General features: G+C 45.2%; 2 protein-coding genes across 5 annotated transcripts in view; both read left to right on the top strand.

Annotated features, from left to right (window-relative positions):
* LOC123999082 (mucin-5AC-like) overlaps positions 1 to 12,774 on the top strand; it is a 37,031-nt gene extending 24,257 nt beyond the window's left edge. For all 4 annotated transcript variants that reach the window (XM_046304459.1, XM_046304456.1, XM_046304460.1 and 1 more), the window contains exons 4-5: positions 7,642 to 7,862; positions 8,031 to 12,774. In XM_046304459.1, the coding sequence (XP_046160415.1) occupies positions 7,642 to 7,862; positions 8,031 to 11,770 (3,961 nt within the window). In that variant the 3' untranslated portion in view covers positions 11,771 to 12,774. The remainder of the gene's footprint in view (positions 1 to 7,641; positions 7,863 to 8,030) is intronic.
* A 7,280-nt stretch (positions 12,775 to 20,054) lies between these two features.
* LOC124000824 (serine/threonine-protein kinase N1-like) overlaps positions 20,055 to 25,208 on the top strand; it is a 57,471-nt gene continuing 52,317 nt past the window's right edge. Inside the window, exon 1 of the mRNA XM_046307458.1 lies at positions 20,055 to 20,838. Within this exon, the coding sequence (XP_046163414.1) occupies positions 20,815 to 20,838 (24 nt within the window). The 5' untranslated portion in view covers positions 20,055 to 20,814. The remainder of the gene's footprint in view (positions 20,839 to 25,208) is intronic.

The raw sequence follows: 25,208 nt of genomic DNA, 5'->3' as shown, positions 1-25,208 counted from the left end.
ACGCCGATACCGATTATTGGAGGGCCAAAAAAGCCGATACCGATTAATCTGCCGTTTTTTAAACATTTATTTTTATTTATTTGTAATAATGACAATTAAAACAATACTGAATTAACACTTATTTTAACTTAATAAAATCAATTTATCCTCAAGTAAATAATGAAACATGTTCAATTTAGTTTAAATAATACAAAAACAAAGTGTTGGAGAAGAAAGTAAAAGTGCAATATGTGCCATGTAAGAAAGCTAGTGTTTAAGTTCCTTGCTCAGAACATGAGAACATATGAAAGCTGGTGGCTCCTTTTAACACGAGTCTTCAATATTCCCAGGTAAGAAGTTTTAGGTTGTAGTTATTATAGGAATTATAGGACTATTTCTCTCTATACCATTTGTATTTCATATACCTTTGACTATTGGATGTTCTTATAGGCATTTTATTATTGCCAGTATAGCTTCCATCCCTTTCCTCGCCGCTACCTGGGCTCGAACCAGGAACACATCGACAGATAGCCACCCAACAACTACTCCAAGTCTGAGAGCGAGTGACGTTTGAAACGCTATTAGCGCACACCCCGCTAACTAGCTAGCCATTTCACATCGGTTACACCCGCCTAATCTCGGGAGTTGATAGGCTTGAAGTCATAAACAGCTTCAAGCATTGCGAAGAGCTGCTGGCAAAACGCATGGAAGTGGTTTGAATGAATGCTTACATGCCTGTTGGTGCCTACCATCGCTCAGTCAGACTGCTCTATCAATCATAGACTTAGTTATAACATAATAACACACAGAAATACGAGCCTTTGGTCATTAATATGGTCGAATCCAGAAACTATCAGTTCGAAAACAAAACGTTTATTCTTTCAGTGAAATATGGAACCGTTCCATATTTTACATAAGGGGTGGCATCCCTAAGTCTAAATATTGCTGTTACATTGCACAACCTTCAATATTATGTCACAATGACATAAAATTCTGGCAAATTAATTCGCAATGAGCCAGGTGGCCCAGACTGTTGCATATACACTGACTCTACGTGCAATGAACGCAAGAGAAGTGACACAATTTCACCTGATTAATATTTCCTGCTAACCTGGATTTCTTTTAGCTAAATATGCAGGTTTAAAAATATATACTTCTGTGTATTGATTTTAAGAAAGGCATTGATGTTTATGGTTAGGTACATGTTGGAGCAACGACAGTCCTTTTTCACGAATGCGCACCGCATTGATTATATGCAACGCAGGACACGCTAGATAAACTAGTAATATCATCAACCATGTGCAGTTATAACTAGTGATTATGATTGATTGATTGCTTTTTATAAGATAAGTTTAATGCTAGCTAGCAACTTACCTTGGCTTCTTACTGCATTTGCGTAACAGGCAGGCTCCTCATGAGGCAGGTGGTTAGAGTGTTGGACTAGTTAACCGTAAGGTTGCAAGATTGAATCCCCGAGCAGACGAGGTAAAAATCTGTCGTTCTGCCCCTGAACAAGGCAGTTAACCCACCGTTCCTTGGCCGCCATTGGAAGAAAGAATGTGTTCTTAACTGACTTGCCTAGTTAAATAAAGTTGTAAAACGTTTTTTTTTTTTTTTTAATCGGTGTCCAAAAATACAGATTTTCCGATTGTTATGAAAACTTGAAATTGGCCCTTCTGATTAATCGGTCGACCTCTAGTGTTTTAACCAGTGTGACTGTGGGGATGGGGGAGGAGTGTGGTGTGTAGCTGAACATGTTGCACATCATGGCTTCTGCTTAGACTTTTCTATTGTGTTATTGACTGTATGTTTGTTTATTCCATGTCTAACTCTGTTGTTGTTTGTCGCACACTGCTTTGTTTTATCTTGGCCAGGTCGCAGTTGAAAATGAGATCTTGTTCTCAACTGGCCTACCTGGTTAAATAAAGGTGAAATAAGATAAACAGCGCATTGTTGGGCCTATATTGAGTAAGGAGCGTCAGTGGTGGTCTATGAATTTGGAGGAAGCAATGAAAGGCTAGGAGAAGAGGACAGGGGTGGTGGTTCTCTCTCCCTTGTCCTGCTGTACTGAACAGTAATAGAGCAGTATGCTGACAGTCGTGTACAGTGTAATATAGCTGTGCCAGTCGTGTACAGTGTAATATAGCTGTGCCAGTCGTGTACAGTGTAATATAGCTGTGCCAGTCGTGTACAGTGTAATATAGCTGTGCCAGTCGTGTACAGTGTAATATAGCTGTGCCAGTCGTGTACAGTGTAATATAGCTGTGCCAGTCGTGTACAGTGTAATATAGCTGTGCCAGTCGTGTACAGTGTAATATAGCTGTGCCAGTCGTGTATAGTGTAATATAGCTGTGCCAGTCGTGTACAGTGTGATATAGCTGTACCAGTCGTGTACAGTGTGATATAGCTGTGCCAGTCATGTACGTGTGATATAGCTGTGCCAGCCGTGTACAGTGTGATATAGCTGTGCCAGTAGTGTACGTGTGATATAGCTGTGCCAGTCGTGTACGTGTGATATAGCTGTGCCAGTCGTGTACGTGTGATATAGCTGTGCCAGTCGTGTACAGTGTGATATAGCTGTGCCAGTCGTGTACGTGTGATATAGCTGTGCCAGTCGTGTACGTGTGATATAGCTGTGCCAGTCGTGTACATTGTGATATAGCTGTGCCAGTCGTGTACGTGTGATATAGCTGTGCCAGTCGTGTACGTGTGATATAGCTGTGCCAGTCGTGTACAGTGTGATATAGCTGTGCCAGTCGTGTACAGTGTGATATAGCTGTGCCAGTCGTGTACGTGTGATATAGCTGTGCCAGTCGTGTACAGTGTGATATAGCTGTGCTAGTCGTGTACAATATGAAGCAGGCCAGTTGTGCAGGCTGTAAATCTCCTCTCTTGCTGAGCTGTGGGTGTGACAGGCAGACCACTCTGTGACGCAGTCCCCCATAGCCATGGTTTTATGGGAGGTACAGCAGCAGACCTAATCACTTAAAGGATCTGGTGGCAACGGGGGTGTGAGCTCATGCTCTGGGAGTGTGGCAGACGTGATGGATGTTGCAGAGTGCTCTCTGGACAGCAGTGGTTCTATAGGCCTCTGCTTCACCACACTGATACATCCCTATTCTGTTATACAGGGACCTGCATCGTCACCCACACACCAGGCTCTACCTGCTCTTTGTTCTCTCACTGGTTTCCTCTTTGTCCCTCTACTGCTAGGAGATGGAAACCATTTGACTGTTCCTCGACACCTCAGCTCCATCTTCAGTAGGTTGACTGTCCTTTTTGATATCGTATTTGTTTTTAAATGTTATTTCCTTCAAGCAGAACCAACCAAGAAGCCAGCTATAGCTGGTTTATCAGGTTAAGGCGGCACCCTGTGTAATGTCTTCTCCTTTCGCTCAAAGCCCCTCTTGAGTGCTGCTGCGGCAGTATAAGGGTCTCTCTAGCTCCAAGGCAACGAACTACCTGGTGAATTTCTCTGGGAAATTGCAAGCGAAAGACTGATACCTTTTGTTCCTGGGTTAGAGTGAGATTCCTGTGGTGTTCCCATATATCTGAAGCCCTGTGTGGATGTCCTGGAGGTAGAATCCCCTCCTTTTAACCAGGGTAAAGTGTCCCTCCCAGCCTTTCTGCTGAATTAATATGGCATCACCTCTAATATGCCAGCTGTCTCCCCGGGAGGAGGTCCGTCCCCATGGTAGCTGGCTCTCTGCTGTTAGCTCTGCTGCAGGGGAGGCACTAGCCTTGCTTATGCATCTCATTGACTTAATCGTAGCCCCACTTTGATTTGCCACGCGAAGGCGCACAACCTTTTTATGTTAATCACCGCAAAGCTCCACATCGTTACAGAATGCGCAATGAAACTAAAATGTTATATTTTATGAACCTCAGGCTACTTTAATTGTCTATGCGCTCATTTTTTAAGCTTCAGTGAATTTCTAGGCTTTTTCTCTACATTTTCTTTAACCCCCATTGTGTGATGATGTTCCTAATGGCAAGGCCTTCGGCAAGTTTGAGAAACAATGCACAGCAATTTTCCTTCATTGTGTGCAACTGCAAGCCATTAGACTCACGAGTCTAACATGACCAGCACTGCCTCAGTCATTTGGGTGACAGTGATCTTAATTTAACTTAAAAAAAAAAAAAATTAAAGCTTCACAATTCAAGCATCATTGCACTGTAATTCCTCAGTCGAGCCTTTTCATTGTGCCTAACTGCCGAGAAGCATGTAATAATTTTGTACCACATCCTGTCTGTCTTTTTATTATTGTTCGTCCATGCCCCATTATTCTATAACGGCCACACTGGCTCCTACAACAGTGACCGCACCTATTTGAGAAGCGGCAGTGATAGAAGGTTAATGACGTGTAATTGGATGAGCACTTTCTCTTGCTCCCCCTCTCCGACAGCCTTTGACGATGGCCGCTAATCTGCCTTGCTTCCCTACCTAAACGGAGTCATCTTGTCATTTTGGATTAGCCATATTCCTTTCGTCAAACAGATTAAGATAAATACTCTGTCATCATCTCTCCTGCATTCTCTCTACCTTCCTACTCAATTCGTCCTGTAACTATTTTCTAATCTTTAATTCCATTTTTTCAAGGCAGCACACACATTTACAAATCTCCTAAACGTAGAATTTTACCATGTTACTTTTCTTTTTAGTGTGTCCTCACTTACGTCTAGACCTGTCAGATTGATACCTGTCAGACCTGAGGAAACCACAGTGAATGTCACGTTCTGCTCACTCGTAGTTAATCAGTTGAAGGGTCAGCCAATTAAAAAGCTCTTCTCCTGGACTAGGTTATATCACGCATACTAATAGAAAAAAGGGACAGTTTTTGTGATGCAACTCTGGATAGAAACAATGGCCTTTTTGTACCATGACCTAGGCTGTTAATGCTTCATAAGAAGCCTTAGTCTAGACGTCACCACACCAAACAATATCATTAACTTGAGCTTGTAATCCCTCTCATCGTTAGAGTAATAACAGGCAGTCTCTTGTTTTGGTACAACAGGATCATCAGCTGCATCCCTCCCTCTTCACCGCTCTTCATTCTCTACCTATGACAACTCATACTGTACAGGGTCATCAGCTGCTTCCCTCCCTCTTCACCGCTCTTCATTCTCTACCTATGTATGACAACTCATACTGTACAGGGTCATCAGCTGCTTCCCTCCCTCTTCACCGCTCTTCATTCTCTACCTATGACAACTCATACTGTACAGGGTCATCAGCTGCTTCCCTCCCTCTTCACCGCTCTTCATTCTCTACCTATGACAACTCATACTGTACAGGGTCATCAGCTGCTTCCCTCCCTCTTCACCACTCTTCATTCTCTACCTATGTATGACAACTCATACTGTACAGGGTCATCAGCTGCTTCCCCCCTCTTCACCACTCTTCATTCTCTACCTATGTATGACAACTCATACTGTACAGGGTCATCAGCTGCTTCCCTCCCTCTTCACCACTCTTCATTCTCTACCTATGACAACTCATACTGTACAGGGTCATCAGCTGCTTCCCTCCCTCTTCACCACTCTTCATTCTCTACCTATGTATGACAACTCATACTGTACAGGGTCATCAGCTGCTTCCCTCCCTCTTCACCGCTCTTCATTCTCTACCTATGACAACTCATACTGTACAGGGTCATCAGCTGCTTCCCTCCCTCTTCACCGCTCTTCATTCTCTACCTATGTATGACAACTCATACTGTACAGGGTCATCAGCTGCTTCCCTCCCTCTTCACCACTCTTCATTCTCTACCTATGACAACTCATACTGTACAGGGTCATCAGCTGCTTCCCTCCCTCTTCACCGCTCTTCATTCTCTACCTATGTATGACAACTAATACTGTACAGGATCATCAGCTGCTTCCCTCCCTCTTCACCGCTCTTCATTCTCTACCTATGTATGACAACTCATACTGTACAGGATCATCAGCTGCTTCCCTCCCTCTTCACCACTCTTCATTCTCTACCTATGTATGACAACTCATACTGTACAGGATCATCAGCTGCTTCCCCCCCTCTTCACCGCTCTTCTTTCTCTACCTATGTATGACAACTCATACTGTACAGGGTCATCAGCTGCTTCCCTCCCTCTTCACCACTCTTCATTCTCTACCTATGTATGACAACTCATACTGTACAGGGTCATCAGCTGCTTCCCCCCTCTTCACCGCTCTTCTTTCTCTACCTATGTATGACAACTCATACTGTACAGGGTCATCAGCTGCTTCCCTCCCTCTTCACCGCTCTTCATTCTCTACCTATGTATGACAACTCATACTGTACAGGGTCATCAGCTGCTTCCCCCCCTCTTCACCGCTCTTCTTTCTCTACCTATGTATGACAACTCATACTGTACAGGGTCATCAGCTGCTTCCCTCCCTCTTCACCGCTCTTCATTCTCTACCTATGTATGACAACTCATACTGTACAGGGTCATCAGCTGCTTCCCCCCCTCTTCACCGCTCTTCTTTCTCTACCTATGTATGACAACTCATACTGTACAGGGTCATCAGCTGCTTCCCTCCCTCTTCACCGCTCTTCATTCTCTACCTATGTATGACAACTCATACTGTACAGGGAAGGAAGCTGTGCATGGCTGTAATCCATTGCTAGTGTCCAGTGGACATCATGTCGAGGCTAGATGTTACCAGACAGGCAGTGTGTTCCATCAGGCCTACACTTGACAGGGTGTGCGTGGCACTCTGGGTTTCCTTGCCATGTAAAAACTGGCAGCGTTTGCTCTTGTACAACAAAATATGCTTTTAACTCCATCCATAGTTCCAACAGGGATTTGAGCAAGTTATTTCTGTGCTCCGTCTGAATTAAAGATGAACATGACCCCAGCGATCTTCCCTCTCCCCGCCGCCGATGTTAACTCTGTTCTTTATTTAGAGGCGGTGGTGCAGTGTAGCGTAGGCTAACGAGATCGCACGACTGTGTCACTGCATGTCGGCTACTTTGCACTGGCCTGACGTGGAAGCTACTTGACCAGAGTGCACATTACCCTCATGTCAGGAGAGGTGGGATGGATGTAGCGGGGGGGTGCGGTGCGCTCCACTCCACTCTGTATGTGTGGTGTGACTTATCTCCCAGGCTGCACTGCTTCAGATGCCTCAGGGTGTTGTGACGACTGGGTTGACTGGGTGAGTTACTGTATTAGCCCTGTCGGGGCCAGCCACTCCAGGCATTGAAGAGATGAGGAGTGAATGGAAGTTGACTCCTCTTCGTCCTCTCGTGTTCTTGTTGTGTTTTCTCCGTCGTCACTTGGTTTATGACCTCTCTGTGTTGTGTTCCTGAGGAAGTCTAGTGTCTGGCAGGGCTGTAGAAGTGACGTAACAGAATGACTTGTGAATACAGTCGACAGGGCCTCTTGCTCTGTGATTTATGGCCCAGGGGTTACCAGCATGTGGAACTCAAGGGACCTAACGTTCGCTTGACGATGCAAATGAGTCTGTTTAAACATTGGTGTTAATTTAGTGTCGCTTTATTTGTATTTATATAAATAGCCCTCGCAGTCACGTCTCCATTTCGACATTTTATCACCTCTACAGAAATACTGATTCATGGTGTCTGGTAGATGACCCCCCTGGTTTGAAAGCTGTGCTCAGTGATTCTGACCCCACCGCTCTCCTGTTCTCCCTCAGGCCTGCCACTGGTGCTCCAGGATCTCGCCCTGCCTCTGTTGCAGCCAGGCCAGCCACAGCCAGCACAGCCAAGAGCTCCACATCCACAGCCAAGCCTGGCACCCCCACGGCTAAAACCACCTCCACCACTCCCAGACCAGCCTCTGCCAAAGCCGTCTCTACAACACCCTCAGCTGGACGGACCCCGACATCACAGCCCTCAAAAACTCCCATCAAGAAAGGTAACAGGGGACATCAGTTTTGGTTTAGCTTTTTATTACTAGCATTACATGTTATTACATTTTTCTAAATATATCTTTATTAAATATTAGATCATTTGTTCATCATAATTAAGTTTCCAACCCTTGTCCTTTTCCTCTTCACAAGCTTGTGTTATACATTTCCTCTAGATGTTACCAAATCAGCCACCAAGAAGCCTGCAGCGGCTCCTCTCACTCGTACCTCACCAGCCAAGACCACCAAACCTGAGACTCCCAAATCAGCCTCCGCATCCAAGCCGGACTCCACCCCCATGAAGCCGGCTGCCAGCAGCAAGGCCGCAGACACCAAGAAGACGCCAAGCAAGCCTACGCCTTCAAAGGATGTCAGTGCTGGCCCCAAGACCCCTAGTACCAAGCCAGCAGGGAAGGCTTCCACCCCTAAGAAGACTGTGGGCAGCAACACCCCCATGGCAGTAAAGCGTGGCCCCAAACCCACAATGGCGGCAGAGCCCGCGACTGAAACTGGTGAGACCCAGGACGCCGCTGTTGCTGCTGCCATAGCTGCAGCTTCCTTGGCTGCTGTAGTCTCCATGGCAACCTCAGAAGAAGCAGTGGTGGCTGCAGTCCCAGAGGAGAAGGAGACGGTGCCCCCTCAGGCCAGCCAGCCAAAGGAGGCCCCAGAGGCCTTTATCTCTCAGCTGTCAGCTCAGCTGGACCTGGTCCACCTGGAAGAGCCAGCAGACACAGTGTCTCTCCTGGGCACCACGGTCATGTCTCCGCCATGCTCCCCCACCGGGCCCATGTCCCCGGTCAGGGAGCCCCAGAATGCCTCTGCTCTGCTGGACATGCACGTCCAGCCAGAACCCAGGTCCCAGAGCCAGTCTGCCATGGCTCCACAGAGTCCAGTCCAGGAGGAGGTGATTTTCCAGCCAGACTCCTGGGCCCAGAACCAGTCTGCCATGTCTCCACAGAGCCCGGTCCAGGAGGAGGTGAAGGTCCAGCCAGACTCCTGGGCCCAGAACCAGTCTGCCATGTCTCCACAGAGCCCGGTCCAGGAGGAGGTGAAAGTCCAGCCAGACACCTGGGCCCAGAACCAGTCTGCCATGTCTCCACAGAGCCCTGTCCAGGAGGAGGTGAAGGTCCAGCCAGACTCCTGGGCCCAGAACCAGTCTGCCATGTCTCCACAGAGCCCGGTCCAGGAGGAGGTGAAGGTCCAGCCAGACTCCTGGGCCCAGAACCAGTCTGCCATGTCTCCACAGAGCCCGGTCCAGGAGGAGGTGAAGGTCCAGCCAGACTCCTGGGCCCAGAACCAGTCTGCCATGTCTCCACAGAGCCCTGTCCTGGAGGAGGTGAAGGTCCAGCCAGATGAGCAGCAGGAGGACCTCCTCATACCCTCCTCTTCAGCCCCTCCTGAGTTCAGCATGATGTCTCAGCCCATGGATGAGTTCACCTCAGGGGTCCTGGTCTCTCCCTCTCAGGACCAGGAGGAGGCAGTGGAGAAGGCAGATGAGGAGATCAACGAAGATGATGACAATGATGACAATGAGGAAGAAGAGAGGACGGTGGGCAAGCCGACATCACTATTTGACATGAGTAGCTCTCAGCCCTCTGAGGAGGCAAAGCCTGTAGGCTTTGGTGGTGTCACCAGTTGGCATGGGGATGACTTCTTGTCAGGGATGGACTCTGAGGATGTGAGCAGTATGAGCAGCCGCCTGCAGGGGTCGTCAGAGATTAGCAGCACCCAGCAAACGGGCCTGCTGCAGGGTACCCAGAGCTCCGACGCCCTGGTAGACTCCAGCCTCAAGGGCTCCGAGGGAGAAGGGACCTTCATGTGCTCCCTCGATGTGGAGACCCTGGCCAACGAGGAGGAAGATGAGGAAGAGGATAGTAAAGTGTGCAAGCCGACATCACTATTTGACATGAGTAGCTCTCAGCCCTCTGAGGAGGCAAAGCCTGCAGGCTTTGGTGGTGCCACCAGTTGGCATGGGGATGACCTCTTGTCAGGGATGGACTCTGAGGATGTGAGCAGTATGAGCAGCCGCCTGCAGGGGTCGTCGGAGATTAGCAGCACCCAGCACACAGGCCTGCTGCAGGGTACCCAGAGCTCCGACGCCCTGGTAGACTCCAGCCTCAAGGGCTCCAAAGGAGAAGGGACCTTCATGTGCTCCCTCGATGTGGAGACCCTGGCCATCGAGGAGGAGGAAGATGAAGATGAGGAAGAGGATAGGAAAGTGTGCAAGCCGACATCACTGTTTGACATGAGTAGCTCTCAGCCCTCTGAGGAGGCAAAGCCTGCAGGCTTCGGTGGTGCCACCAGTTGGCATGGGGATGACCTCTTGTCAGGGATGGACTCTGAGGATGTGAGCAGTATGAGCAGCCGCCTGCAGGGGTCGTCAGAGATGAGCAGCACCCAGCACACGGGCCTGCTGCAGGGTACCCAGAGCTCCGACGCCCTGGTAGACTCCAGCCTCAAGGGCTCAGAGGGAGAAGGAGCCTTCATGTGCTCCCCCGATGTGGAGACCCTGGCCATCGAGGAGGAGCGAGTTGATGTTGATGATATGGACTTGAGCTCAGAGCGGGCAGTGGACCACCGGAAGGTGTGTCAGCAGAAGGATGAGGAGGAGGAGGATGATGAAGATGTGGAAATGCCCAGCGAAGGGGTGACGGAGAGTGGACTGGAGAGCTGTGGGAACGCAGATGAGGACGACTACACAGAGGAGGACCGCTTGGATAACCTTAGCCGTTCACCCATCCCACCTTCCTCAGCCTGGGGTCAGACAAACCCCTTCACTGACCCCTGGGCCCAGCCCCACCTCTCCTCCCCCCACACCGCCTCCAGCCCCCTGTCTGACCACGGGGCTGACGGCCCTGAGACGCCCACCCAGTCCTCTGCCCAGGCCTGGTTGGATCTCAGCGCCCCCTCTCTGATGCTCCAGTCAGAGCAGCCCTCAGAGCCTCAGTCTGCCCCTGAGGAGATGGAGAGCTCTGCCCCAGTGGAGGCCTCTGCTCCCCCAGGGCCCCATGCTGTGGGCATGTCTCAGTCCAGCACCCTGAGTGGCACGGCCCTGGCCGTCCACAGCAGCAGTGAAACCAGCACTCCCGAGGAGCTCCGTGACTATGACAGCAGCTCTGGGGTGGAGTCACGCTCTGACAAGCAGCAGACTCCCGTGCCATCCAATGTGCAACCTGACCTGGAGCAGGACTTGGGCATCCATCTGGAGCGAGGTGACGAGGAGGAGGAGGCTGAGACGCTCCCTGCTGACGAGGTCCTGGGTGCAGGCCCTCCTACTGCCCCCGCCTCTGCCCCCTCCTCCCCCTCCACCTCGGGAGACGAGGCCAGCGACATGGAGGGTGAGATGCAGATCAACGACCCAGATGTCCCCGTCACCATGGATGACCGTGCTGAGTTCGACAGCCCACCGTCTGCCTGTATCCTGCCTGCCCTAAAAGAGGAGCTGGTGGAGGTGCCGGCCGGAGAAGGAGAGGAGGACGGGGGTGGCGGCACGCCCCAGTCTGCCAACTCAGTGGCGTCTTACGGCTTTGACTGCACCATGTCCAACTCCAACGCCCACTCCACTGCCGAGAGCTGCGGTAAGAGTCCCGGCATCTTCTCCCTGGAGAACGAGGACCAGTTGCCCGAGGAGGCCAAGGACCCCTCCCTCATCAAGGAGCTGACCCTGCCTGCAGCGGCCGCCCAATCAGTGGAGCTGCTGGGAGGCCCTGTAGACCTGCTGCCCCTGGGCCAGCCTGGGGACCAGCACCACTACATGCTGGGGGGGAAGATTGATGCTGACGACCTGGAGGTCAACACCCTGGAGGACACCCTCCGCCTGGGGCCCCAGCATGCCGGGGAGGCCAGCGAGGGCCAGCCACCCTACTACTCTGCTATATGCGATAAGACTGATAGCTTTCTGGCAGGTAACGTATAAGTCCCTACCCCTGGAATGCACCTTCTCCCTCGCACCCCTCCCCCCCCTGTTCTTAGTTTTTCTCTCCAGGTGGGTTAGAGATGGTTTAGAAAAACAAGCAAATGATGGTAGGAAACAAAAGGCAAGGGGAAAGAAAAAGACTGTAGATCAGTGAAGCCTCCCTCTTTCATACTACTATTATGGTTATGAATGTATGGCACTACTGTATGTACAATAGCTACTAGCTACCATTTTCTATTAGAATGTTCTTTTTAAGTAACACTGCGTAACCCCTGAGGGGGTATTGACTGACTGGTCCGTTGGGACAAAGCTCTTAAAAGAAAAGGAGGAGTAAAAGGAGAATGGACTCTACCTACATGTGTATTTATCCTACTGTTTTTACCAAACAAATGTCAATTATTATGTTTTTGTACTTGTTTAGTTGGAACCTGGTCCGCCCTCCCCTATGTACACGCTCCATTTGATCCTGCACCGTAGAGATATCCTACTCTCTTTTTTTACAAGTTTGTCGTTTTGCTTTCAACACCATTTTCGTATCTAATAAAGGCTAGATATTTAACATGGCTTTCCTCCCCTTACAGTTTTCTTAAGGTCGGTATGAGAGTGTTCGATTTGAAGTTTGTCTAGTTTTAATTTTCCCTGCAGGAAGTTTGCCTCTCCCTGCATAGATTATCGTGGCAAGTAACGTTGTCATGTACAGTGTGTTTTGGGCATCTGTTTTAAGTGGTCATGCTTCATGCCTCTCTTAGTTGATCATTTGTGCTTCAGAACCAACTAACAACTATTTGTGGGGAAAAAACCTGCATTCCTCTGCATTTAGAATTGACGCTCACTGAAAACGCTTTTCTCACTGAAACGCTTTTAGTGATATTGGATATTTCAACTTGCATGTACTAACATTGAAATTGTATCTGATTAAACCATTATACACTAGGGATGTTCATAAATGAATGGTTCATGCTAAGTAGGTTTTTCAAAATTCCATTAAACATCATTGCAAGGCATGTTGTTCCTGTTTCTTGTTATTTCCCATTAGCGTAGCATGTCTCAATTGTTGTCTAGGTCAGTTTTATATATTTAAATGACATCACTGACCTCATCATGGGAATCACTTCCCACCAGGAAGTGAAGTTTTATCTGTGGAATGGTGTTGATGCTCAATGGAATTTTGGTTAGGAGGCAATCCACCTGGTGTCCCATACCCTGTTTTCCAGCATGTATATGTTACTCTCTGACCTCCATGGATTCAACGCAGACCAACACCACATTTGTAAATGTCCTTGGTAGGTGGTAGTCCCCAAACAGACACCAGGGAAGACTCCTCCTCCTGGGTCCCTTTACTGTATGTCCTGAAGGTTTCACATCCTCTTCCTCTGCGATGTGCAGCTGAAACCTGCCTGTATCCTCCTGAATGCTCCACCCAACACACACACATAATGGCATTACCCCACACCCACCTGAATGTGTCTTAAGAAGAAGCTGAAGTGGATGAGAGATCCGACTCCATCCTGTCTGCTCCTGCTCAACCCAGACAAGGAAAGCCCTTGGATCCCTATGTTTGTCGGTACTGAAATCAGAGCATCCCTTGTTCCTCCTCTCCTACGTTCTGCACCATTATAGTCTTCCTAAACAAAACAAAAAAAGCCAGATGTGGCATTTTGCACAGTAGGCCCATCATGAACATACAGGTGTCTCATGATGTTGCTTTGGGAACGCTCTGTTGCATGTATAGTACTGTACGTGTCTGTTGGGACACCATGGCTACCCTTGAGTAAGGCATGGTCAGTGTTGAGGTACACGTTTTGGTAATTAGCCGAGCAGGTCCCAGGGGCATCCTTGTATTGGCTGAGTTGATTTTTGATGTGGGATAGAATGCGTTTCAAAGCAGTCAGGTGTATGTTGGTGACCCCACACATATGAAGAAAACATATGGTTGGTCAAAGACTTTTTCATCAGAGTAGTTTATGATTTAGTTATTAAGTAAAATGGTTAATCCCTTGTTCCCCATTTTCTTTGTCTAGTCCCTGGCATGTCAAGTCTTGCATGTTAATTTTCATGTTATCACAATCTAGCCTTTATGTGGGGATATTTCCCTGGGACATTTTTTCATGTGTCAATTCACATTTGGATTAATGGTGGTTAAATGCCAGATCATAGAGGCAGGGGAGATTAATTGCTCCTAGTCATGTGATCTTTATCCCTTATTATGGCTACATATAGTTCTGAGTTTCAGGCCAGCATCTTGAGGGCAAAGACTTAAGTCAAAATGATTACCAACAATGTTGCGCACCACTTTATTACATTATATGAATGGGTTGCAAATGTATGTAAATGACCTAAACTCTGACGCAATTACGTGAGATTTTAGTTCTGGGTTTCCAGGGTTACCAGACACATATGGGAAAGCGATTACATTTAAGATGTGATTGGCCACTGCTGTTACATCTGTTTAGCTAATGTCCTGTCCCATGTCAGGAACTGTCTGAATTGTCGTATTATATTAAATGTATAGACATGTACTGTACATTTACATTTAAGTCATTTAGCAGACGCTCTTATCCAGAGCGACTTACAAATTAGTTGTTGATAAATCCATGAAGTGTCTCCACAATTTAACAATTGTAGTTCAACCTCAACTCAATGTCATCTTCATAACCTTTTTCCCAAATGATTTGAGAACAAACTCTAGACCTCATTTGACTCTGGTACTGATAGTCTATATAGTAGATGGGTTATGTAATATGTATTAGATTAGGTCATAGATGTTGGCAAGTACTCCAATCAGACAGATGTCGTGTTAATGAGTCATTGCATGTTCCAATAAGTTAAGGGATGATTTAGGATGAGTCAAGGATGCATGCCATCCTCTGTACTCGTTTTCCACTACTCAGTCGCTATTACCCTCGGGGACATTTGAAGCCAGAACACAAAGATTCAATGTGACGGTCTGATCAGTAAGAATTTGATATGTCCTTCCACACCACAAATGTATACCCCAAAATAACAGAATACAACGACTAGTAGGTTTGTTATAACACTTAGATGAGCCAATATATAATAGAATAGTAAACTGTGGTCAAACACTTCATTTATTTGTCCTTTTTCAACTGATCGAGACAGGTTTCTGTTTGTGTTTACTTTATTCCTTTGTGTAAAGACGTCAATCCCTCAGCACATCCTTCGTTTTGCTTTATGTCTTCCCTCCACTCCTTTTGATTCTTCTCCTTGAATCCTCTGGCCCTGGATGCTGTCCTACCCCTCCTTTTTGGTGCATGCGTCTCTAACGCACATCCAAAGTTATCTTGACTGTCTAGCAGGAGGTCCCAAGAGTGACGAAGCGGAGACCGAAGAGTCCCACCAGTCACAACAGAAGCAGAGAGAGCCACCCGTGGGCCTACGGGAGGAGGACCACATCCAGCTTCCTCTTCATCTCGTAATGAACGACCACTACATCGCAGAGCAGCAGTGCAACAGGAGACCCACTGACACCACCTCCAGGTCCCTCCAGTCTGCAGCTGTAGCCAACGGCCAGCTGCGCAGGCTGGAGCAGCACCAGAAGCACTTGAGAGAGCGGCAGGAGCAGGAGAGGCAGAAGAGGCAGTGGCTGGAGGAGGAGTGTCTGAGGCAGGAGCAGCAGATGCAGCTGGAAAGGCAGCGTCGGGAGCTCCTCCAGCTCCAACTCCAGCAGCAGCAGCAGGAGCACAGACACCGCCGCCAGGTGCTGCAGTGGCAGCTAGAGCTGGAGCAACAACTCAAACAACAGCTCAGACAGCAACAGAAACAACAGCAGCAGCAGTCGAGGAGTCCATCTGCAGTCATGCTCTCCCCATCCTCTGGGCTATGCACCATCTATGAGGCCATGGAAACCAGTGAGGAGGAGGATGAGGGTCAGGAAAGAAAGCAGAACAGAGAGAGGGAAAAAAAGATGCAGCAGGAGAAGTGGACATCCAAGCAGACTTGGCCAGACTCACGCCAGCAGGGGCAGCGTCCCATTCCTCCAACGGACCTGGACTGGAGCAAGAAGGTGGACATCGTCCAGCAGCTCATCAACCAAACCCTGCTGCTGTCCGGGGACAGGGGTTGCCCCCCTCTGCTCCTGCTGCCTGTGGGCAGCGGGGGAACCCTGAGCCCCCTGGAGAGCAGCATGTGGCCCAACCTGCTGCCCCCGCTCAGTCCCCCCTCTGCCACTGTCACCTCTGTCAGCAGCTACTCCCCAGACAGCCAGGGCAGCTCCCCCCAGGGAGACTGGACCGTGGTGGAGCTGGAGACACAGCACTGAAAGCCAGGGAAGGAGGAGGACACACCACTCATCACTGTCATATCTATGCACTGCATACTGTATTCACATGACACAAGTTGGCACTGCATCTCCACACTATAAATTCATGACATGGGCCAACATAACAGTGAGGTACACTGATTAAACCACACCACGTCACAAAAAGAGCATGCTATACATTCTAACTTCATATCTACATAGAAATCCACATTCACTGTATTGTAAAAATAATCTTCAGAGAATGCTATATATTAACACTTCATCATTAGAGAATTAAGAATGGCACAGCTCCCATTGGTACTGCATCTAATATACTGTAATAATACACATAGGATTACTATATATATATTTTGTATTTTACCTCTATTGCTTTGAACCAAACCCCAAATTTGATTAACTGTATAGTATGAACCTTATTCTAGGCGATAGTTATGCCAAAGTGCACTTGTTAATTATTTTAAATTTGACAAATGTTACAGGTAAGTGGGACTAGATTAGATTTGGTTGTGTTAAATTATCATCAGTTTAAAATCCTCAGAGAAGCTGTTTTGTATGTGGAGAAAATACTGCTGCTAGCTACGGTCTGGACCAAATGGACTGCTTTGAATTGACGCAATCCTTTGTAGGAGAACACCCTTTTAAGGAGAGAGCAATGTCTCAAAATAATTGGGCTGTCAATCACACAGGAAAAGAGGGAGGGTTAGAGTAGGATGTCCTTGTTCTGCTCTGCCTTTCACAGCGGGGAGGGGGTCACCCTGCATTCCAAAGCTATAACCTCATTTCTTGTGTTGGCCTTTATTCAATGGGTTTCCAAGGTTACAAATGATGTCATGATAGGGAAGTCTGAGACAGCGACACTACCACACAGAGAGAGCACAACACTCAGAGCACTGATAAAAATGTAACAAACTGTTCAGAGAATTACATCAACATACATTGCCCTTTATTAAATACGCCCCAGGAGAGGGAGTTATTTGCAGTAGTGATGAGGCAATGTTGTGAGATGGGAAACTGGATATAAAGTGTTGGAAGGACTTTAACATTGTACTAAATAAGTGCTGTGTTTGACCAATGCCATAATGGCTTAACGGAGGGGGAAACTAGGTTCCTAAAGCCTCAAACTTGAATACATGTTGGCTACATTTGTCAAATGAATATCCTTCATCTATCTCAATCGTGTCAACAGTTGATCTATCAACAAATTGATTTGATCTGTGAGCCACCTGTCTCTGTTTTGGAGTTTTGAATGCTCATGCACTTTTGATTCCTGCTTGTATTACTTTGGTGTCAGGTCTACTACAGTATGTCATGTACGTACATCCTACTTGGGAAGGCTACAAAATGTCTGGGTAGGGTTTCAGTCGGGATGTAAAATTTGATACATTTTTTGTTAATACGTTTTATATAATTCTACTGTTATGTGCAATCAGAAATGTATGGTGAATTGTGCAATATGAGTAATATCAGTTGCACATAATTTAGTTTAGATTTCATGAGAATTGTTGTTTATTTATGCAAGTTTGTTCTAATTTTAGCATCTATACAGGTATATGTAGTATCTATAAATGTTTTATATGCATTAATTAATAAAGGCTTATGATGTATGTCCTCTTTTAGTTCCGTTTGTAAATAGAGGTGGATGAACACTGCCACCTAATGGTTGAGTTAGACTACTGTAAATAAATACTGTAACCCATGTAATCGGTCTTTATCCATTATCAGTACCGTAGGATATAAAATATTAGTATTGTCCAAGCACATCTATGAAACTATCTTGACAGGTAGGCTAATATTTTTAAAAGTATATCTGTATGTATCCACATGGTGATATTATAAATGTATGTGATGCTGTGTATGACAACTTATTTCAGTTTGAATGCAGCATTTGTGAAAAGGATATTTATGTAATACATTGTCATTTAAACCGGTGGTGTCTAACTCATTTTGCCCTTGGGCCGCATTCGGTCTTCACTGAGGTCCGGAGGGACGCGTTAAAAATGTATTATTTGCTTGAAGAAAATAGTCAGGGACCATAAATGCTTGAATTCTTCGCTGTCTAGCTTTCGTTTCAATTACTGTTATCAAGCTGGACAGAGTGAAGAGTCTATACATGTACATCCATTTTCATTTCTACAGTTTTGATTTGGTTTGAGACCTTTCAAAAAACTATTTCCCCCCCATCAAAAACAAACTCGTAGTGTATTTGAGGTTTTATAAAGACTTCTGAAGTTTGTAATTTCCACTCTGAAATGTCAGATTAGATTTTCCCTTATGTGAAATATCAATTTGAATTATAATCCACATAATTCACATTTCCGGTTGCCGCAGGATTATTTTCCTGCTGTAGCAAACTGTCTCAAATGAAGATCCTACATCTGTATAGACATGACTGGCCATCATCAAACATTATAGTTCAAATAATCACCAGAGGCATACTATTAAGTACATTATAGGCCTAATCAGAGTTTGGAAAACCTAATATTATTTTCAAACTCCTTCATTGACTCTTGATCAATTTTGCTACAATAATTCGATTATTAAACTGTTGCTATTAAATTGATTTATATTTGAGTTGTGTTTGTAGACTGTGATTGGCCTACTGTATGGTAATTCACTATTTAAGATAATTTTAGGCTTGTGTCTGATACATGTATCATTAAGTATGTTTAATATAACCATAATAAAGAAATAAAATGACTTTCAACTATCTCTTCCTATTTTTGTTATTTTGTAACCAGGTTGGCAATGGCAACAAACACATTGATATGCTGACAGCATAACCTACTGTGAAAGACTGATGCCATGTAGTCTCTCTTGTCTAGACAGAGGGGTTGCCTCCACTGAAGTAGGCTATATATGATTGGTTGACTCCCACAATGTACCAATGTTCAGGTTTCCTAGGGTCTGGGTTTACAGGCTTTCCTCATACTAGAAGTAACATAGTAAAACGGAACACTTAAATTAGAGAAAGGGGGATACCTAGTCAGTTGTACAACTGAATGCTTTCAACTGAAATGCTATTCTGTATTTAACCCAACCTTTGAATCAGAGAGGTGCAGGAGGCTGCCTTAATCGTCATCCACAGCACCCAGGGAACAGTGGGGTAACTGCCTTACTCGGGTAGAACAACAGATTTTCACCTTGTCAGCTTGGGGATTTGATCCAGCAATCTTTAGGTTACTGTCCCAACACTCTAACCACTAGGCTAATAGTATGATCTGTTACATTTGGTATGGTTACATAAGACCGAAGGTTACTGAAGGCAACAATAAAAGGAAGGTGGATTGGTGGGTGTATAATGCGAATGTCTAGCAATCCAAAGGTTGTGTATTCAAATCTCATCACAGACAACTGTAGCATTTTAGCAACTACTTACTACTTTGCCCTTTAACCTAACTCCTAGTCTAGCTAATGTTAGCATTAGCCACCTAGCTAACTTTAGTGACAACAAATTGCAATTTGTAATATATCATACAAATTGTACATATCACACATAATACATATTATACTAATTTGAGAGTCAATGATTTTCGTTTACTATGTTACGTCTACCCCTGATTCCAGGTTGCAACCTTTCCGAGACTAAATATCATGTACAGTTTGAGCAACAGTTTGGCCAACTAACCACAAGGCTTCACTAGTCTCTTTCAGTGATGGCCAGAGTCGGACAAAGAGTCGCTTACCCTGGACAATATTAAGTCCTTACCATTAAGTCTCTCTCTTAATCCATTTAGTTCCACTACAACAAATGAACAATGGTAAATTAGGTAGGTCAGCAGACTCGGCCCATATGAATAAGGCGATATCACCAATAGGTCGTTTTTAGGGGTGCCAAGTGGTGAAGGAGGGCTCGCTTTATGAAATTACTAAAGAAAGGCGCGAAATTGTGATTTATCGTCAACAGGTTTATTGCGATTGTAGTGATCACATGACCAATAAGCCGCGCGCCCCTCACTTGCTCTCAGCTACCCTCACTGGTTAGTTGCCCCCACAAGCAACGAGCATCATACAGTTTTTATACTGTTGATTGACGACCAGGCACGCACAAAGGAGCTCTCAGAAAGTGAAGAGTGCCGTAGGATAGCATTAATTTTCTCAGAGTAAGAAAATGTCAGATATTCTTTTGTGGTTTATAGATATTTCGCCTGGATTTAAACTGGAAATGATAACGTGAGCGGTAGGCTACGTAAGCGGGAGACTATGTTATGTAGACACAACGGTTCTGGTTCATAACCCGATTATAGGACAGACGACGCAATACATGGAAATAATAGCCTAATAATAATGTCGATTTTCGAGAGTGAGTGAAAAATTGAATGATGTCCATTTAGTATTATTTCTGTAGCTGCCATGTTCTCCAATTACATGGGGTAGAATGTCAGATGAACCAGTCAACGTCAGCCTTCAAACTACACAACATAGTTGAAAGGTGGACACGGCGACACGTAACTTCTTGCTCTTTTGGAACATGGACTAAAGAAGAGAATGAGAGGCCTTACAATGTTCATTTTGTCGATGCTCTCGCTTACCTGGGCAGAGACAGGCGCCCGTTAACTCTCTGTACAGTTCACTGTCGTTTTAAAGTGCTGAGGGTATTCGCCAATGTTGGCCTGCTTTTTGACTGCAAATAACTCCAAGCGGACAGGACCTGATTTGATGGTGTCGTAGATCACTAAAATGATTTGATAATAAAAAATCATCAGCTACATTGAAGAAGACTGTCATCCCACCGCAGTTGTAGCCTGTGTGATACACAAGACACCAGATGGCTAACAACGACTCGATGCAAGTAAGTTTTCCAAGTTAGCATTGGACAGGGGTTTTCATTGATTTAACATATTATATTAGCCTGTGTTTGTCCTATTCGAAGAGATGCGTGCATGTCATATTTGTAGGCTATTCTTCTAATTGGGTTCGTGGTGACGTCTTTGCACGACAGGGACTGATGGTAGACAGATACCCTACTGGTACATCGGGCCAATGTACTATGGTGGTTTTAGACCGGTAGTAGCCCACTATAACCTACTGAGCCTTTAGTCCACACCATCACCTTGAAACTTTAGATCGGTGTTTTCTGTCCCCCATGTTTGCAATGGTCAAACAGGGCATAATAATGGCAGGTGCTTACAATGTGTGTTACCAAAGCATATTTGTGCGGGTGTAAACACAAGTAATGACGTATTGATGATGTGTAGACCAACAAATACTGTACACACTTCTACTTTTTAAACCTCTACCACCGTATGGAAGATAAATGACCTGTATGGAGCATTAGAGGGCCATTTCTTGTGGTACATAAGTTGTTCCACTCGGGTGAGTTACAGTGAAGGGTGTTAGAGTCAAGGACATAATTAAACAGGTCATGTTACCTTATGCTGCTTACACAGGTGTCATCTCAGTTCAGGAAACTGAATAGGAGGGAATTGTTACAAATTAGAGGCCAGGTTGAACTCAAGCCAGAACCCAACACATTAATATCTGTCTTCTGCAGCCTTGCAGGAAACCCACTGAGTTTGGGTCAGACCAAAGTTCAAATAATAAGATGCATAAAATGACACATATTTTAAGTTAGTGTATTACATATTACATACATAGACATCCCGATAGTTTTGACATTTTTTCCACTAATTGTTATTTTGACCAATCACATCATATCTTATCAGATCAACTCTTTTTCAGACCTGATCTGATTGGTAAAACTAATAATTAATGACCAAAGGACCCGAATTGGGCTGCCTGTGTAGATGCAGCCTTTTTCTTCTAAAATAAATTGAATTAGAAAAAACTTTGTGTTTACTTGTGTATTTGTTTGACTTAGAACTGCACAGAACCAAGAAAAGAAAAAAACAAAGTTTTAAAAAATCCTGAATTAAATCATTCAAAATTCCAATGAATTTGGTTGGAGGCAGTGATTCTCATTTACTGTGTAATTTATTTAACCTTTGGTAAGTTGCAGGTGCCAACAGGGTAAAAATAGCCGTTCAACCAGTTTTGAAAAGAAAAAACTGAAAATTCTGCTCCATTGCACTTCATTGTAATGTGCAAGGGTGCCAACATATTTCACCACATGTCACGATTGTTATAATGAGTGTCAGACCAAGGCGCAGCGTACGTAGAGTTCCACATGTTTAATTGAAATGAAACTCACAAAAACAGTAAAGAGCAAAAAACGAAAACATGAAGTCATGGAGTGCTCACAGGCCACTACACACAAACAAGATCCCACAAAACACAGTGGGGGAAATGGCTGCCTAAATATGATCCCCAATCAGAGACAACGATAAACAGCTGCAAACACAGGTTATTAGGAAGGAACAGAGTATCCCGTCTACCACACAACAACGTTACTCCAACGTATCCAATTGACCACCAGAGACATTCTTCAAAAGACTCGGTTTGGCAACACAGCCTTCCATCTCCCACCAACCTACCGAAGCTCAGCTCTAAGTAAATATTTATTGCATTTTCCTTTTCCCAATGGACGGTAATTTAGAATGCATAAGATACTGTATTTACGATAGCACAGCTTCGCCCTTTTTTCTCAGTCTTCCCGCTCTTTCACTCAAATCCAGCCCCTTTTCTTTTCTGTAACAAGCTGTCATGCCTGTTCCGCCCTCTAGGGACGTTTTACTTTATGACGTCATTTGTTATCAAGTTATGGTTAATTATGTGTATGTGTAATTCTGTGTGATTAGTTAGGTATTTAGTAAATAAATAATTAAACCCAATTTTGTATTGCTGATTCAACTTGTTAGCCAGGGTTCGTGAAGATAACCAAGAATTTACAACTTTCAGATGAGACTGAATTAAGGTGACGATTAATATTGACTGCTATTGATGTACAATATTACTAGGTCTTTAAGAGTTTATTTGGAAGATAACAGCTCTATAAATAATATTTCGTGGTGCCCCGACTCTCTAGTTAATTACATTTACATGATTAGCTCAATCAGGTAATATTCATTACGGGGAAATTATTTTATAGAATAGCATGTCATATCTCTCTCTCTCTACACTTGGTCTGTGGGTGTGAGGACGGTTGGACGTACTGCCAAATTCTTTAAAACGACGTTGGAGGTGACTTATGGTAGATAATTCTACATTCAATTCTCTGGCAACCTCTCTAGTGGACATTCCTGCAATCAGCATGCTAATTGCACGCTCCCTCAAAACTTCAGACATCTGCTGTGAAAAAACCACATTTTAGAGTGGCCTTTTATTGTCCCAAGCCCAAGGTGCACCTGTGTAAAAATCATGCTGTTTAATCAGCTTCTTGATAGGCCACACCTGTCAGGTGGATGGATTATCTTGGCAAAGGAGAATTGCTCACTAACAGGGATGTTAACAAATTGGTTAACTAACGTGTGTTCCTTGTTCTTCATGATGCTCTCTGCGCTTTTAACGGACCTCTGAGACTATCACAGTGCAGGTGCATTTATACGGAGACTTGATTACACACAGGTGGATTGTATTTATCATCATTAGTCATTTAGGTCAACATTGGATCAATCAGAGATCCTCACTGAACGTCTGGAGAGAGTTTGCTGCACTGAAAGTAAAGGGGCTGAATAATTTTGCACGCCCAATTTTTCAGTTTTTGATTTGTTAAAAAAGTTTGAAATATCCAATAAATGTTGTTCCACTTCATGATTGTGTCCCACTTGTTGTTGATTCTTCACAAAAAAAATACAGTTTTATATCTTTATGTTTGAAGCCTGAAATGTGGCAAAAGGTCGCAAAGTTCAAGGGGGCCGAATACTTTCGCAAGTCACTGTATATATATATATATATAAACATTGGTTTGTACTTAGGTGGCCCCCGGGGAAAAAACCCTGGAGTGGTTATGTTAAGCTAGTATACATGATCCCAACCCATGTCCCCATGGACATTTCACAAAGCCAAACCTACCTTGCCCATCCAGTCAGTCTTAACAAGAGCTGTTCCTTTGTCAGTCCAGCTATAGTTCTGCTCTGTTCTGCCATGCTGGCTAAATGCCCACTGGCTTGCCTCACAGGATTAGTTATGTTTACTACCAACCCACCCTGATCCTGGATGGATCATGAAAGACTGTCCTCCACGGTGGCATGGGGCAGCCAGAACTGTTTTTTGTGACTATATTGCTCAGTGCAGTTGTGATGGTTGTTGTGCAGGTTATTGTGAGTGACGTTTTGAGTGTTTTGAGGCCTGGGGTCTCATGGGATTGCGGTGGTGTTATAGGATTGAGGAATGTGTTACAATGAAGAAAGGCCCGAAACAATGTTATGTGGGGCCATCATATTTTACTCCAATTGGCCAACCATAAGCACCATTTTAGAGTGAGTGGGAAACGAGGTTGCTGATTGGAGTATTGGTGAATGCACCAATTTGTAAGTCGCTCTGGATAAGAGCGTCTGCTAAATGACTTAAATGTAATGATGTAATGAGTTATGTAGGAGCCAATGTTTTATCTCTGCAGAAAAGGGCAGTAATCAGTGGTTTTGTAATCCCAGCCAGAGACAGCATTCTTACTGACTGACTGGCCCAGCTGTGGTGCTGAAATCGCAAACGGATAGCTTTCATAATTCAGTAATACTTTATTTTAGTAAATACAAGGTCAAAAATATTGCTTTTTGACTTACCTTGGAAGTTTTCCATGGGTCAAGGGGCACTACCAACCTACAAAAATGCTTTCATTACTTGGGTACAGCCACCACAGGCTATCACAGATCAACCCCAAACAATGTCTCTAAAGGACTTTGTTTGAATTGAGTTTATTGTGACATTCAATGCTTAAAGATAGAATTTGCAGTAGGGGGAAACAGCGCCCCTGGCTGCCCCACCACCGTTGTTATTGATTTTGACATTCAATACTTAAAGATGGAATCTGCAGTAGGGGGAAACAGCGCCCCTGGCTGCCCCACCACCGTTGTTATTGATTTGTGCAGCATGGTAGAAATTGCAGTACACATTGTGCTCTTCTGGAAAAACAGGTTTTCAGTAACGTCTTTGTTGTTGTAATATCGCAAACGGATGTGGCTGCTTCACCATTAAGGAGTCCAGCTTTAAGTGGAAGCTATGCTGAGCAGCATTGTTTTGGTGTGCTCGTTGGCTGGGAGGGAGGCACCATTTTGAGGTGTGAATGTGAGACATTCCCCAGTGCTGTGACCACTGAGACTGTGA

The sequence above is a fragment of the Oncorhynchus gorbuscha genome, linkage group LG16 (genome assembly GCF_021184085.1).
Source record: "Oncorhynchus gorbuscha isolate QuinsamMale2020 ecotype Even-year linkage group LG16, OgorEven_v1.0, whole genome shotgun sequence".
NCBI lineage: Eukaryota > Metazoa > Chordata > Actinopteri > Salmoniformes > Salmonidae > Oncorhynchus > Oncorhynchus gorbuscha.
The sequence above is the reverse complement of the archived record's forward strand: the minus strand, read 5'-3'. Positions and strand labels throughout refer to the sequence as shown.